This window comes from Orcinus orca, chromosome 11 (genome assembly GCF_937001465.1).
Source record: "Orcinus orca chromosome 11, mOrcOrc1.1, whole genome shotgun sequence".
Taxonomy (NCBI): Eukaryota; Metazoa; Chordata; class Mammalia; order Artiodactyla; family Delphinidae; genus Orcinus; species Orcinus orca.
In genome coordinates this window covers 95713638-95728559 of record NC_064569.1, presented here as the reverse complement: position 1 = coordinate 95728559, position 14922 = coordinate 95713638, and the positions used below count along the sequence as shown (strand labels likewise).

The 14922-nt window shown below is 53.5% G+C and overlaps 1 protein-coding gene across 4 annotated transcripts in view; it reads left to right on the top strand.

The window, feature by feature from the left end:
* The window catches only part of PMM1 (phosphomannomutase 1), a 28055-nt gene that overhangs the window by 4364 nt on the left and 8769 nt on the right, over nucleotides 1–14922 (top strand). For 2 of the 4 annotated variants that reach the window (XM_049693931.1, XM_049693930.1), the window contains exons 3-9: nucleotides 3608–6712; nucleotides 8808–8925; nucleotides 10243–10319; nucleotides 10451–10542; nucleotides 10738–10837; nucleotides 12962–13037; nucleotides 13853–13968. In XM_049693931.1, the coding sequence (XP_049549888.1) occupies nucleotides 6626–6712; nucleotides 8808–8925; nucleotides 10243–10319; nucleotides 10451–10542; nucleotides 10738–10837; nucleotides 12962–13037; nucleotides 13853–13968 (666 nt within the window). In that variant the 5' untranslated portion in view covers nucleotides 3608–6625. Of the gene's footprint in view, nucleotides 1–3607; nucleotides 6713–8807; nucleotides 8926–10242; nucleotides 10320–10450; nucleotides 10543–10737; nucleotides 10838–12961; nucleotides 13038–13852; nucleotides 13969–14327; nucleotides 14853–14922 lie in introns of those variants that run through there. The other 2 variants (XM_004279534.3, XM_049693929.1) reach the window with 2 other exon arrangements.

The window sequence follows — 14922 nt, the reverse complement described above, 5'->3', positions numbered from 1 at the left end:
TTCCAGCTTCGTTTGGGATGTGCTTAGATTTCTTAATTTGTTTTTTCCAAAATGAAAACTTTGGGGTTATGTGAGTATAAAGATAATATAGATTTAGAAGATGTAAGGAATCAGTAAAAGTACAAAGATGAGAGAAAACAGTCACCTAAAATTCCATCATCCTAAGATATGTTAACATTTTGTGAACATCCTTGCAGACGTATCTGTGGATTCAAAGGCACACATGCTAGACATGCCTTGTTGTACCTGGCTTTGATCCCTTGACACGTGGTAGAGATCTGTACGGCCCCAGCAAGGTGGAAGAGAACCATGGAAGAGGGGGTGGGGGGGCTGACGGGATGGACAGAGGAAGTCCTAAGGAGAAGTTATTCCAGCAAAGTTCCCCAAAGCCTGAGGGAGCTTTAGATAGGAGTAGGATGCTCATCACAGATGTGTGCTTGGAGGTGGGCCCTGCTCTGGGGTGGAATGATAGTGTAAGAGGATTCCTGCCCAGGCTGGCAGGTTGGCCCATGAGACCCATGTCTCCTCACGCTCTCATGGGGACCCTGGCCTGAGAGGGCAGGCAAAGAATCTAGTAGGGGTCTGGCACATCCCTGAATGTGAGCTCTTGACCATAAAGCCTGGCTGTTTTGGAAGGGGACAGAGGTTCCGGGACTGGTCCTGGTCCACAAGTTTGCCTGGGAGCCCAGAGTCCCCTGTAGAGATCTCTGTCCTACCTTTTCCCCAGCTAGAGAGCCCAGCGAAGTCAAGCTGCAGTGAGGGAGATGTACACCAGGTGGCGCTGTGGACCCAGGCGGCCCAGCCCACTGCCAAACTCGGCAGGTCTTGGGTATCCCAGGTCACGTGAGCGTGCCCTGCTCCCCACACATCTCAACTTCTCCGTGACGCCCCCTAGAGTCCACGGGGCAACAGCCAAGCTCCCTGTACTCATGGATCAAGGCTCTCCTCAAACTTGTCCCCAGACCTCTCCAACCCGCACTCCCTGCTACATATGTGGGTGCCTATCACGGCAGGCAGGCAGTTTCCACCTCCAGCCTTGGTTTACCTCATCTGTCCTCAGAGCAACCCCTTAGCGCTAAAGCAGCACCAGCGTTTCCTCAGAACCTTCCTGACCTCTCCCTAACCCAGGGTCGACCTCTCCCCCCCAGTAGGTGCCTCCCAGCACACTCTCCCCAGCTGGGGCTCTCCAAGGGCAGGCCCTGGCTCTGATTACCTGAGTGCCCGGCACAGAGCAGGCTTCTCTGAGTGAATCAATCCACCAGTTCAGTCCTGATAGGGCTGACATTTCAGGGGAGGGCAGATCATAAAAACCCTGAACTTGGACACAGACAAACCTGGATGGAGCCTCTGCCTCAGAGACCTTGATCAAAGCCATCCCTGCTCTGGGCCTGTTTCTGCATCTGGCAGTTTCTGGATCAGATAGCCTCAAAGGCCCCTTCCAGGGAGACTCCCAGCCACCGCACCCCACCCCACCAGCCTCATCCCCCAAGTGATGTTTGAAAGGTGAGGAGTGACTTGCCCAAGTTCTCACAGTCCTGGGGCTGAGTTCTGATCTGCAGAGGTCACTAACACCAAGTTTTGGGGGGCTACTGCCCCTGCCCCCCAGCCCCAGGTGGGGCAGTGCCATCCCTGTCCCCACTGTCTTTGGCTAAGGGAGCCCCAAGGGGGCCTATGACAACCCAGCAACAGCCTCCACCCCTCCACAAACACCACCTTTGAGCATGCGCCCTTCAGCGTAAGTTCAATGGACTTATTTATTGTGAAAACAATGTAAGCACTGCTGGCATTTTGAAAAATGGAGAAAAAACCAGCCCACATCCACAGTCTCTCCAACTTCCCACTGCCCCTGAACCGAGATGGAATTAAAACCAGCAACCAGCCCTGACCTGTTCTTTGCAGAGCCTCTTGCCTCTTTAAGCACTTCTCCTTCCCTGCACCCCTCATCTTCCTGACAGCTCAGAGAGGCTGGCAGTGGTGACCCCATTTATTAATGTGAAACAGGCTCAGAGTGGGAGGCATCTGTCCAAGGTCACCTGGCTGTGGAGGGACAGCCCTAGGAACTGTCGGTCTGACTCTACCCCCACTATACCGAGGCTGCCCCTGGGGCTGGGACTGCCTACCCTCAGAAGGCCACACTCCAGGTAGGGAAAAAGAGGGTCAACACCTCCTATATTCATTCACTCAGCAACATGTGGACACTTGGCCTTCTACCAACAGCCAGGGTCAGGGAAAAGTGTGGGCTTTGGGGGAACAGAACTGAATGAGAATCCTGGCTCTGCTGTGACTCTGAGAGAACCACTTCACATCTCTGGTGTCAGTGCCTACCTCTGGAAACTGACTATACAGTGCAAGGGTACTCACCTCAGAGGGTTCTTAACAAAAGTAAGTGAAACGCGCCAGGGAAGAGCTACACTGCCCAAAGCAAACACAGAAGTCACTAACCTCCAAACCTCAGCCACTGTCTGGCCCAGAGGAGCCAAGAGTCTTCCTTTCTGATCAGGATTCTGCCAGGCTGGGGTCTCAGACCCCTTGCTTTCAGGCCTGGCTTCCTTTGGTGCTCTGGAAACATCCTTCTGGCCAGACCTCCCAGTCCCAGTTCCCCAGTCCTGCCCCTCCCTCTCCCTGGGGCCTCCCTGAGCACCAGCTGCCAGGCATGAGCCTCCCTCTTAAAGGGACATACTGATGGCCATAAGGGCTACCCCACCTGGTCTTCCTGAGTCTGTGCTTCAGGGCAGTTCACTCATCCCCCTCTGAGTTTCAGAGGCCTCGTCTGTGAGATGGGTTGTGGTGAAAATCCAGGGTGAGACTGTGAAAGGTACTTGTAAGGAAACTAGTTCACTACAGATCTAAGGCACTGGCGTGCTACTGTCAGGGAGCTTATCTTTGTTTGTCTTTGGAAAGGTGGATCGAACCCTAGGAGGAAAAAACCTGCCCTGCCCTGTGGGCCCCACCCTACAGCTTCCAGATCCCAGAACCAGGGGTGGGACCCAGGTATCTGCATTTACCCAGTTCCCTAGGAATTCTTAAGCAAAGGAACAGGTATTGACTGTGAGATATCAGAGATTAATCTAGGCAGTTCCAGCACCACCAACAGGCTCTAGATGAGGTGGACCCTGGGAGGGGTTTTGGGCCCTGCCAGCACCCAGAGTCATAGAAACCAGATCTAGATGGAACAGAGGTGCATAAAAAAGAGTTCAGTCTTCCCTCCCATGGAGATGGTTCCATTTGCTATCTGCATCCTACAGAAAACAAAAGCTTCTTGAGGGCAGGGTTCTTGTTTTGTTCCCTACAGTGTTCCTGGGACCCAGAACACAGTGTCTGGCACAACAGTCGTTTAACGACTGAACCAAACTCTGTCACAGGGCCTGGAAGGAAAGACAGATTTTTCCTTTTGCCTCTCCAGCATGGCTCCTCAACTGGACACAGTTATTCATCCTGTCCTTAAAATTTTTTCTTGATATTTTGTTCATCATCTAATTTTGATTTTTAAAAAATTACATTAAAATGCTATTTGTTGTAAATCAACTATACTTCAATAATTTTTTTTAGATGCTATTTGTTTTGGTTACTGAGCTTTCTGATTCCCTCTTAAATTTTGTGCCTGCAGAAAGTACCTCACTCAGGTGCTCCGTGCAGTGCATCCCTTTCCATTTTCTGCACCAAGTGGAGACGGTAACATCTCCTAGAGATGCTGTCAGAGTGAATGAAGGTATGTGATCAAGGGTCCAGTATGGGGGCTGGCACATAGTAAGGGATCAATAAATATAAGTTATTACTATGTCAACTAAAGAAAAACACACACACACAACCTAAAAACTGCGAGTTATGTTTTATTTGGGGAACTTACTGAGGCCTATAGATGGGGAGACAGCCTCTCAGACAGCTCTGAGGACCTGCTCCAAAGAGGTAAGGGAGGTGCCAGGATATATAGGAGTTGTTTGCTGGAAAAAACATCAAAAGATTATTGCTAATCACAAAAACAGACATCTCAGTTATTTTAGTGCTTTTCTATATATGGGAAGATGAAAGAGTCTGGGCTCATTGAAATCATTCCCTACATATGCATCTTTATTATCTAGGGCCATTCTCCAAAGTACATAATGCTTCCTGTTTTCCTCCATCCCTGAATTCCTCTCAGGGCCCACCATGGTGTGAGGTGTGGGGGCATCTGCAGTGGCTGACGGCTTGATCTTACTAGAACTGAAATGGCAGTCAACACTCTTCGTTTATTGGAATGGCAGGCAAGTCACTGTCCACAGGTGGAGATTACATCCCCATTTGTATAGATAAAGAAACTGAGGCCCAGCAAAGGAAGGTGACCTGTGCAAGTCCCTTTGGTTATCAGGGACCTCACTGTGGTTCTCCTGACTTGGCCTCCAGTTATCTCCTCAGGGTACAGAAGCTACCGAGACAGAAAAACAAACAGGCCTATCAAAAGTATTGTGCACATCAGCGTCACTCATAGATGTGTGGAGTGTGTGTAGGACCAAAACTGCCAGAGTTGATCCCAGGCATCAGGGCAAAGACGGTGGATGTAGCAAAAACACCTGCCTACCCAGGCACGCTGGCAAGCTGGAGGGCAACCCACACAAATACAGGGGGGACTGGAGGTGGGCCTTTGCCTCTGGCTTCTGGAGGAAGAAATAGAGAATCTTAGAAAAGACGAAGCTGCGGCTAATGCACTTCCAAGGGGGGAAAGGACTTTGAAATTTGCCATAATACCAGCATCCAGAGACAGTCTGCTACTTTTCCATTAGAAAAATGGGATTATGCTTTTTCCATGTTAAATATCCTACAACACAGATTTTCAAGGCTTCACAGCAATTCATCTTACTGATGGATCGATCATAATTAATTTAACCAATCTCCAATTTTTTTCCTTTTCTTATTTTCTAAAAGTTGAGGACTTCCCTGGTGGCGCAGTGGTTAAGAATCCACCTGCCAATGTAGGAGACACGGGTTCGAGCCCTGGTCCGGGAAGATCCCACATGCCGTGGAGCAACTAAGCCCGTGCACCACAACTACTGAGCCTGCGTTCTAGAGCCCGTGGGGCACAACTACTGAGCCCGTGAGCCACAATTACTGAAGCCCGCGCACCTAGAGCCCATGCTCCACAACAAGAGAAGCCACCACAATGAGAAGCCTGCGCACTGCAATGAAGAGTAGCCCCTGCTTGCCACAACTAGAGAAAGCCCGCGCGCAGCAATGAAGACCCAACGCAGACAAATTAATTAATTTTTTAAAAAGTTGAATTGTTGGCTCAAAGGGTCTACACATTTTTAATGCTGTTGACATGAAATAGCCGTTTAATTAGTAACAGTATCAAGTACATCTATACAAATTCTTCTTTGGAGAGGGCCTGCTATGTGGGCTTTTTTATATTAATTATTTCTTTTCATGCATAAAGCAACCCTACAAAGTAGGTGGTGTTCTTCACATTTTACAGATGGGGACACAAAGCCTCAGAGAGGTGAAGTGACTTGTCCAAAGTCACATGGTTGGTGAAGCTGGGAAGACACCTAGAACTGACTCCAAAGTCAACGTGATGGTTAAATAGTTGTGAATAGAGAGGTGTCCAGGAAGGCTTCTTTTTTTTATGAATTTATTTATTTATTTATTTTGGCTGCGTTGGGTCTTCCTTGCTGTGTGCGGGCTTTCCCTAGTTGGGCGAGCGGGGCTACTCTTCCTTGCAGTGCGCGGGCTTCTCATTGCGGTGGCTTCTCTTCTTGCAGAGCACGGGCTCTAGGCGCATGGGCTTCAGTAGTTGTGGCGCAAGGGCTCAGTATTTGTGGTGCACCGGCTTAGTTGCTCCGCGGCTTGTGGGGTCTTCCTGGACTAGGGCTCTAACCCATATCCTCTGCATTAGCAGGTGGATTCTTTTTTTTTTTTTTTTTTTTGGCAAGAGTATTCTTAATCACTGCACCACCAGGGAAGTCCCAGGAAGGTTTCTTAAAGGAAGTAAACCGTTAGCTGCGCTTTATGTGGTGGACAGAATGACAGCGGGAGGAGTAAGGGTCGGGTCAGGCTGTTCGGCAAAGTCCAGAGCCTTGAGAAAAGGCCATCAGCAGATTTCTTAAAGCTCAAGATTTCTAGGTCAAAGGCATTAGCGGGGAGGCGTTGAGTCCTAGAGCGATTGATGGCCGCTGAGACAGCTGTGGACGCTGAGTCCCGCCCTCCCCCCGGGGACTAGGCACTGCGAGCTCGAGACCCCGCCCCAGTCCAACCACTTCTCGGTCAGCAGCAATCGGACTCATCCAGCCAAGGGCCAATTCTGGCCCCGCCCCTCCCTTCCGGGTTCTATCCCTCGCTTCCGGTCCCAGGCCCACGCCCCGCCTCCGTCTAATTTGGAACAATCCGACGGAACCTGCTGGGGTCTGCTCCTCCCTATGCCACGCCCCTTCTCCGTCTGGTGCATTCAGAATTATCCTCCCGAGTCAGCTCAGGCCCCGCCCCTGCCCCGTCCGTGCCACCCCCTGCCTCCGAGATCAAGCCCTGACCACGCCCCTTCTTCGTTTGGCGAGGTCAGGCTGGCCTGCTGGCCCCGCCCTCCCAGGCCCCGCCCCGTCTAGACTCTTCGCAAAGCCGCCGCCTCCTTCGACTCAGCTGGGCGTCGGGAGCTGCACCCATGGCGGTCACCGCTGAGGGCGCCCGCAGGAAGGAGCGCGTCCTCTGCCTGTTTGACGTGGACGGCACCCTCACGCCGGCTCGCCAGGTAGGGCCCCGAAGTTCAGAAGCTCCCGTCGGGAGTGTCACGCGCACACCCGGAGGCCGAATGTGTGGCCTGCAGCGGCATGACCCCAGACCCCCCGGGACCGTGTGTGGGATGCGGCAACACCCGACCCCTGACACCCCCGGTCCTTCTGCTGGGAGTGATGGGAACCCGGTTCCCCACGTCAGAGCCCGCTAGCGTCCGCGCCCACGTTCTGCCCGGGAGCGAGAGGGGTGGGTCGGATTCTGGAGGGAGGAAGCTGCGAGCAGGGGCCTAGTCTCCTCCCCACCCTACCAGGCCTGGCTCCGGGGCGCCCCCGCCTCCCCAGCCGTGGCTCCCACCCCATTTCAGCCCTAGGACGCACCGGTATCGCGAAGCTGGAGTCTGAACCTAGGGTTCCATACAAGGCTCAGCGCACCCAAGCGTTAGGTCCCCATCGGTGGGGGACAAGGGGGTCTCGGAGCCATCCCACCTGACCTTTGCGAGACTGGGCCTGCGTTTAGTTTCTCAAACCCCTCCCCTACTTTCCCTCCCTTCCATCCCCATCCCCCTCCTCGCCGAGGGAAGGATGGCGGGCTTCTGTACCATTTAGGCTGTTTTGGGGCTCCTTCCACCTGGAGATGGGGGCGGTGGCTAGTCTGGTCCCATGGGGATATTGTGGTACAGGGTGAGTGGGAGTGCAGTTTTCCTTCTAAAAACATCTCACTGGGTTGTTGATGCTCCAACCTCTGCTCCACACATTGTTTTTCTCCCTTTGGATCTCAGGATGAACCCCCAGACCCACCCTCACCAGCTGGGTGCATGGATAAGCAGGCCTCTTTCTTGCCCTCCAGTCTGGGTCCACCAGGACCTACTGAGGGATCTCCTAGAGCAGGGAGCCAGCAGGTCTAGGTTGCAGGGCAGGGGCTGATAGGAACCCAGGTCTTGGCCTCCCCTCCCCTATGTGAGGGCCCTGGGGGCACAGGCAGCAGTCAGGCCACCTGGCCTTCCAGCAGCTCCCAGGGTCCTCAGGGCTGGGAGGAAGACGACAGTGGAGGGAGGATAGCAGAGTCTAGGAACAGCCCCTACAACTCCCTCTGACCCTTAGCTCCCCTAACCTAATAGCCTAAACAAGGACAGAGTGTCAATGCTGTTCACCCACCTGGATCTGTCCTTAGCACTTTTTAAAAGTTAATTTTTAATTGTACACGTATTTACGAAGACATTCTCTTGTAAAGAATGGAAACATAACAGAGGAGGGTAAAGTCCCCTCTGACTAGTCAGGATCCCAGGCCCAGCCCCATCCCCAAAGTTCTAAGGTTTTTTGTGTGCGTTTGTTTTTAGTAAGTGGCATCATACCGTGTGTGCCTTTCTGCAACTTGCTTTTGACAGTTAACAGCATGTCTTGGGGCTCTCTCATGTTGGAAGCACAGCCCTGCTTTATTCTGTGTAGCCACAGTATAGAATTTCAGAGCAGGTGTGTGCCATGCTCCGACTGACTAGCTTATTTGCAGTTTTTCACTGTTATAAACCCTCCCAATGAACATCCATATACACCTGGGCAATTCTGTGTGACAGGATATTTGCATTTAAAGTTTTAATAGGTTTTGCTAAATTAACCTCCAAAGTGACTGTTCCAATTTATACTCTCACCAGCAACATATGAGAGTGCCTGTTTCCCCTATGTCCACCCTAGATATTGTCAGGTTTGAATAGCTGAATGTTTGAAAACATGGATTATAACTCATTAGTTTACATTTCCTTGGTGGGGAATCTTTTCAAGTGATTAGTCACTAGTTAATTGTTTATTCATTTCCAAGCACTATCTCATTTAATCCTTAACAGTGACGTGGTTGCTACTCCACATGGTTGTTATTTTATAGATGGGACAACTAAGGCAAAGAAAGGCAAAGCCATTTGCTCAGGTCATCCTGGTATTGAGGGACTTGAGCCAGAGTTTGAACCCAGGTGCATCTAATTTGGAGATGTGGGTTCTAAACCTTGACCTGCCTCAGATCTGGGTGGAACATGGGCTCCCAGGATTCTGAGCACTGAGTAACATCTAAGTGGAGGTCCCAGATGTGCTGACAGAATGCTGTGCTTCCCTGCCCCCCTGCAGAAAATCGACCCTGAGGTGGCTGCCTTCCTGCAGAAGCTGCGAAGAAGGGTGCAGATCGGTGTGGTGGGCGGCTCTGACTACTCTAAGATTGCTGAGCAGCTGGGAGAGGGGGATGAAGGTAAGAGGAGCAACTAGAGCCAGTTCCACATTCGGGGTGGGGGTGGAGGAAGTGGGGAGTTCGTGAGATCCCTGGAGGAATGTGCCTTCAAAGACCCAGTCCTGCTTCTGTGGGGCAAAGGAAGCAGAGTGAACAGCCAGGTGTTTCCTTCAGTGATTCAGCAAACATTTGGTGAGCACCTACTGTGTGCCCGGCACTGTGCTGGGCTTTGGAGAAACAGCAGGGAACAAAGCAGACAGAATCCTGACCTTACATAGTTTACGTTCTCAGTTCTCCCTGCTGAGTCTTGATTTCCTCATCTTTAAAATGGGCCTGTGGGGCTTCCCTGGTGGCACAGTGGTTAAGAATCCGCCTGCCAAAGCAGGGGACACAGGTTCGAGCCCTGGTCCGGGAAGATCCCACATGCTGCGGAGCACCTAAGCCCGTGTGCCACAACTACTGAGCCTGCGCTCTAGAGCCTGCGAGACCCAACGCAGCCAAAAATAAATAAATAAAATGGGCCTAATCAGTAATGGCTACCATTTGTTGAAAATGACCTTGTGTTAACTTCTTTTCATTTAATCCTCACAACCGCGCTTTAGAGTGGGTATGAATACCCCATTTAACAGAGGAGGATTCTGAAGTCACCCAGGAAGTTGTGTGGACCCAGAGCCCCTTTTCTCAGCTGGGTTCCCGGTTTCAGCTTAGTTGAGGCAAATGCCTCCAGTTCTCAAACCAGAAACTTCCTTGACTTTTCCCTTTTCCCCTCCTCCTCGTTTATTCCATCAGCAAGTCCAAAATGTCTCCCTGTGTCCGTGTCTCCATCTCCATCCCCCCACCATAGTCCAGGTGGTCACCTCCCACCTGACCCTGCAGCAGCCTCCTGGCTGTGCTCCAGCCACTTCTTGTGGCAGTCAAAGCCGAAAACTCCCCTTGCAGCCAGCCTTGATAGCACAGTGATGGAAGTTGTAAAATGAAAGGGAAGTCCCCATACAGAGGGGCTGTGAGAGCACAGAGCGGAAATGATGTTCTCTGCCGGGAAGTCCTGGAGGGCTTCCAGAGGAGGGAGCTGGATCTTGGAGAAGAAGTGAAGGGGGAGGGCACCCCAGGCAGAAGGAGCTGCATGAGCCAAGGCCCAGAGCGAAGCTCACTGGCTTGTGTGCTTGTTCGGGAAAAACCAAGCTGCAGGAGGCGAGGAGGCTGGAAAAGCAGCTTCTGGATAGAACAAGTGTGCTTTGGACGCCAGACCAAGGGGTGTGGGTTTCATCTCTTTGCTTGGCTCTGGGTACCCGGTCTCACACTCTTTCTTTCCCCCCTGGCCTCTACATGGCCCTGAAGTCATTGAGAAGTTTGATTATGTGTTTGCTGAGAACGGGACAGTGCAGTATAAGCATGGACGACTGCTCTCCAAGCAGGTCAGTGCCCCCGTTCCCTGGGGCCTTAAGACCCCTTTCCACAGTGGAACATTCCCTTGGTGGCTTCTGTCCTGGGCGGGGGGGAACAGTGCTGTGCCCACCACACTCAGAGCCCTGTGTCCCTTGCCCAGACAATCCAGAACCACCTGGGGGAGGAACTCCTGCAGGACTTGATCAACTTCTGCCTCCGCTACATGGCCCTGCTCAGACTGCCCAAGAAGCGGTGAGGTCCCACCCAGCCTGTGTCCTGCCCCTCCTGGGCCTGAGTGAGGAAAGGGGCAGGTCTCTCAGATGGGCCCTGACTTGCCTGTGGGTGGCTTCTTGTCCCCCCTGATGTCCAGGTGGGGCTGGATTTGAATTCAGGGCCCTTCTCCTTCTCTCTGGCTCTCCGCCCTCCCACCTGCCCCCTCCCCACCAGTGGAACCTTCATCGAGTTCCGGAACGGCATGCTGAACATCTCGCCCATTGGCCGGAGCTGCACCCTGGAGGAGCGAATCGAGTTCTCCGAACTGGACAAGGTGCCACCAACTGTGCAACCTTAGGCTATAGGACCTCAGTCACTCAGCCTCTCTGAGCCTTTATTTTCTTACCATTGAAAAGGATTGGGGGTGGGTGGGTGTTCTGATTCAACCAGTACCCTTTTGGATACCTACCATGCGCCATGGTTGTAGGCACTTCTGCGTCTTTCCAGTACTGCTGGCTTCCCTCCCTTGGTGACCAGCACCACCAGCCACCTACTTACCTGAGCAACACCTAGGGCATCATTTCCACCTGCCCACCCCCATCAAGTCCAGAAGTAATGTCTAGGGTTTCAGCCTCCAGAGTTGGCCTCAGATCCTTTCGCTTCTGTGTGTGCCTCCACCCCCTGCCCTAAAGCCCTGCCAGTCAGTTCTCCAGCAGTGCCATTGAGAAGCTTTTGAAGCACATCTGTCTGCCCCCATCCACTCCCTGCTTACAGTTCTTCCATGGGTCAGCTTTCCAACAGGACCATGTCCCAGCTGCCTCCCGTGGTGTCCTGAGCCCCGAGGGGTCTGCCTGGCTCACGGCTCCCTCTTCAGCCTTCTCCCTGTGCCTCTGTTCTTGGAACACACCAAGGTCCCTGTCACCTTTGGATGTGCTACCCTCGCTGAAGCTTGACTTGCATTTTGCTCATCATCCCCACCATGTACCCACTCCCTTTCAGGGATGGAGCCAGTCCACCAAGCCTCTTCACGCCCGCCCATCTCTGTCCTTCCCGCTGACCTGCCCTTCTGCTCTCCCCCTGCTCTCTCTGCTCCGGCCATGTCCTCCTTGCTGATTCTAGAGATAGCAGACAGTTTCCTACTTCAGGGCTGTGCCTTCTCACCTCCTTCACATCCGCTCAAGTGTCACCTTCTCAGTGTCACCTTCCCCGAGCATTACACGAAACATTGCAACCCCTTGTACCTGCTGATCTTCTCCTCTATTTTATTTCTTCCCAAACAGCCATCACCCTCTAATCCACTGTATCACCTATTTTTAAATCTTGGTTATCTGTCTCCCCAGTTGAAGCTGTAAGCTCCTTAAGGGCTGGGGTTTCTGTGGCTGTTCACTGCTGGATCCACCGGGCCCAGCACATGCCTGACAGAAGTGCTTGAGAAATACTTTCTGAATGAATGAAATAGATGATATTATACCCATGTTATGAATGAGGAAACTGAGGCTCAGAGAGAGGAAATGGCTTGCCCAAGGTCACTTAGTTGCAGCCCAAAGATTTGAACTTGGGCCTCCGCCTGCTGCCCTCTGATGTTTCCCTGAGGCTGGGTGGGACTTGCAATGATGTCCTAGCTCATCCCCATTCTCACCCTGTGCCCCAAGGCTTCAGGTAGGCAATGCCCGCAGACATGGAGACTTTTCTTGTAGAGTGGTTAAGGTTGACCATTGGCCGAGAACCTCCTCCCATGCACATATTGAGAGGTGGCCCTTTCTCAGGGCACCTGGGTTTCTAATCCCAGTTCCACCTCTTACTTGCCCAGTTACCTGGAAAAGTGGCTTCACTACTATGTGCCTCTGTTTTCTCATCCGTAAAGTGGGGATAATCACAGTTCCCATCTCATGAGCTGTAATGAGACAGGACACGCTGACTCTTCCCGCAGCCCCCAGGGTCTTCTCTTGTCTTTTGGGTCTTGTTTTGCCCTCTTCTGATATTGGAGAGGGAGATGAACCTTCTGATCTCCTGTGTACCCTTCACCAGTGCAGATCTAATATAAATGCTTTACTCTCCTTCAGCCCTGCGGACTGGGCAGAGCTGACAGGGCTGAGTCCTGCCCTGAGGTGGACACTGTGACTTGGGACTCAGACTGTCCCATCCCTTCAGCCTTCCTCCTCGAGCCTCTGCTCCAAGGCCTCCTTCAGGATACCCCGCCCGTACCCCACTGGCAGGATCTGGCGCTGAGTTCAGTTACAGGCCTTTGGGATTCAGGCCCTGGCTCTGCCACTGAGGCTGGGTGACCTTGAACAAGGCATAGCCCCCTCTGAGCCTCAGTTTCCTCATCTGTAAAGTGGGGGGTGGGGCATGACATCCACCTGGAAGACTCAGTGAGCTCACATGCACTGTGTACCCAGCCCAGGGCCTGGCCCACAGCAGCCCTCTGAACCTCAGTCTGCTCTCTCCCCTTCCGCAGAAGGAGAAGATCCGGGAGAAGTTTGTGGAAGCCCTGAAAACAGAGTTTGCCGGCAAAGGACTGAGGTTCTCCCGAGGTACGTCAACCCCTTGGAGGGCCTGAAAGGTCTGGTACATGAGCCCACCCCAGGGCCTCACTCCCAAGGCCAGGCTGCACCCCCCAGCATCTTTAGAAACCCCTCCCAGCCCTCCGAGCACAGCAAGGGCAAGCTGAGCCAAAACAGGCAGGCACTCCAGCCCCCGAGGCTTCCCCACCTAAACCCAGGCAACCCACACCTCCCACCCAGTTGCTCAGGTCAAAAACCAAAGCGTCTCCCACCACCACCTCCCGCTACAGTCCATCCCCTACAGTGGCCAGAGGGATCGTTACGGAAAAACAGACCCTATCATACCCCTGCTTAGAGCCCTTCAGAGGCTCCTTCTCACTCCTCATGAAACCCAGGCCCCCTCCCTGCACCCCAGGGCCCGCATGCCTGTGCTGCTGCCCTTTCCCAGCTTTCTGTGTCACTGGGACACTCCACGCCCTTTCCTGCCTTGGGGATTGTATCATTCCCTGGCAACTGCCACTCTGGCTCAGGTCTCAGCTCAATGTCACCTTCTTGGACAGCTCTCCCCTGATCACACTGTCTGGGGAGCTTCCCTCCCCCGCACCCTGCCCCCTTCATTGACTTACACGATCTGAAAGGTGGTCTGGTCACTTACCACCCGTTTCTCCCACCTGGATCGTAACTCCCATGAGGATCCTGAGTCTGTCCATGCCCTGTGCCTGGTGCTCAGTAGGCACTCTAGGGTTGTTGAATGAATGAATGAAGGAAGGAAGGGCCTTGCCCGAGGTCCCCGTGAGCCGCCCCTCTGCCGGCCTCATCTGCCACCCTCACTCCCACCCCCACAGGAGGCATGATCAGTTTTGACGTCTTCCCTGAGGGCTGGGACAAGCGCTACTGCCTGGACAGCCTGGACCAGGACTGCTTCGACACCATCCACTTCTTTGGGAACGAGACCAGCCCCGTAAGTGTGGCTCAGGCTCAGCCAGGTCCCCCCACCCCAAGTCACCTCCAGATCGGGGCCAGGACATGGGGTGACAGAACAGACCTCCTGGGAAACTCCCAGAGAACAGCCAGTGCTCACCAGCCCCATCAAACAGATTGGAAGGCTGGGGCCCAGAGCTGGCTAGACACTTGCCCCATGTCACACAGCAAGTCAGGGCCTCCTGGCGGTTCTAAGGCAGCAGGAGGAGGGGCAGCTGTGTAGGAGCCGGTGTGGGGAGGGGATCCCATGGCAGAGTAGGTGTTGGGCTCCAAACCTGGGAACCTCCTCCAGGCACCACATGCGTACATATGCCTTCACTGCCCTTCCTCTGTGTGCAGGGTGGGAACGACTTTGAGATCTACACAGACCCCCGGACTGTTGGCCACAGTGTGGTGTCCCCGCAGGACACGGTGCAGCGATGCCGTGAGATCTTTTTCCCAGAGACAGCCCACGAGGCGTGACCAGGGCCCACACCTGCCCCTTGGGACTTCCAGAGAGCTCTGCCCGGCCCTAAGAGAGCCCCTGGCCCTGGTGTTCGGGGGCGCCAGGGCCCCTCCTCTGGCCCAGGACACCTGCCTCATGTTACCTGCCTAAGTGGGCCCAGGGTCTGTGTGGACAGCCACCCCCAGCTGGTCAGCTCGTGGTGGGCCTGGCTCCCGTCCTCCAGCCCGATGGCCCCGGCTGCAGCTGCTGCTCGTACTTCTGGACAGAACAGGTTTCTGTCTACGCGGGAAGCGTGTGCGAGTGTCGGTACAAGATAGAGCCCGCACTGCTTCCCTGCCCTAGATGGGGAGCACAGCAGTGGGGAAGGTGCATACTTGTGAGAGCTTGATCTCACAGATACTAAACTTCGTGGAACGCGGTGTGGAGTCTGAATGGCTATTTGGCCCCAGTCACAGAGGCTGTTACAGCCCTGCCTTTGCAGATGCGAAA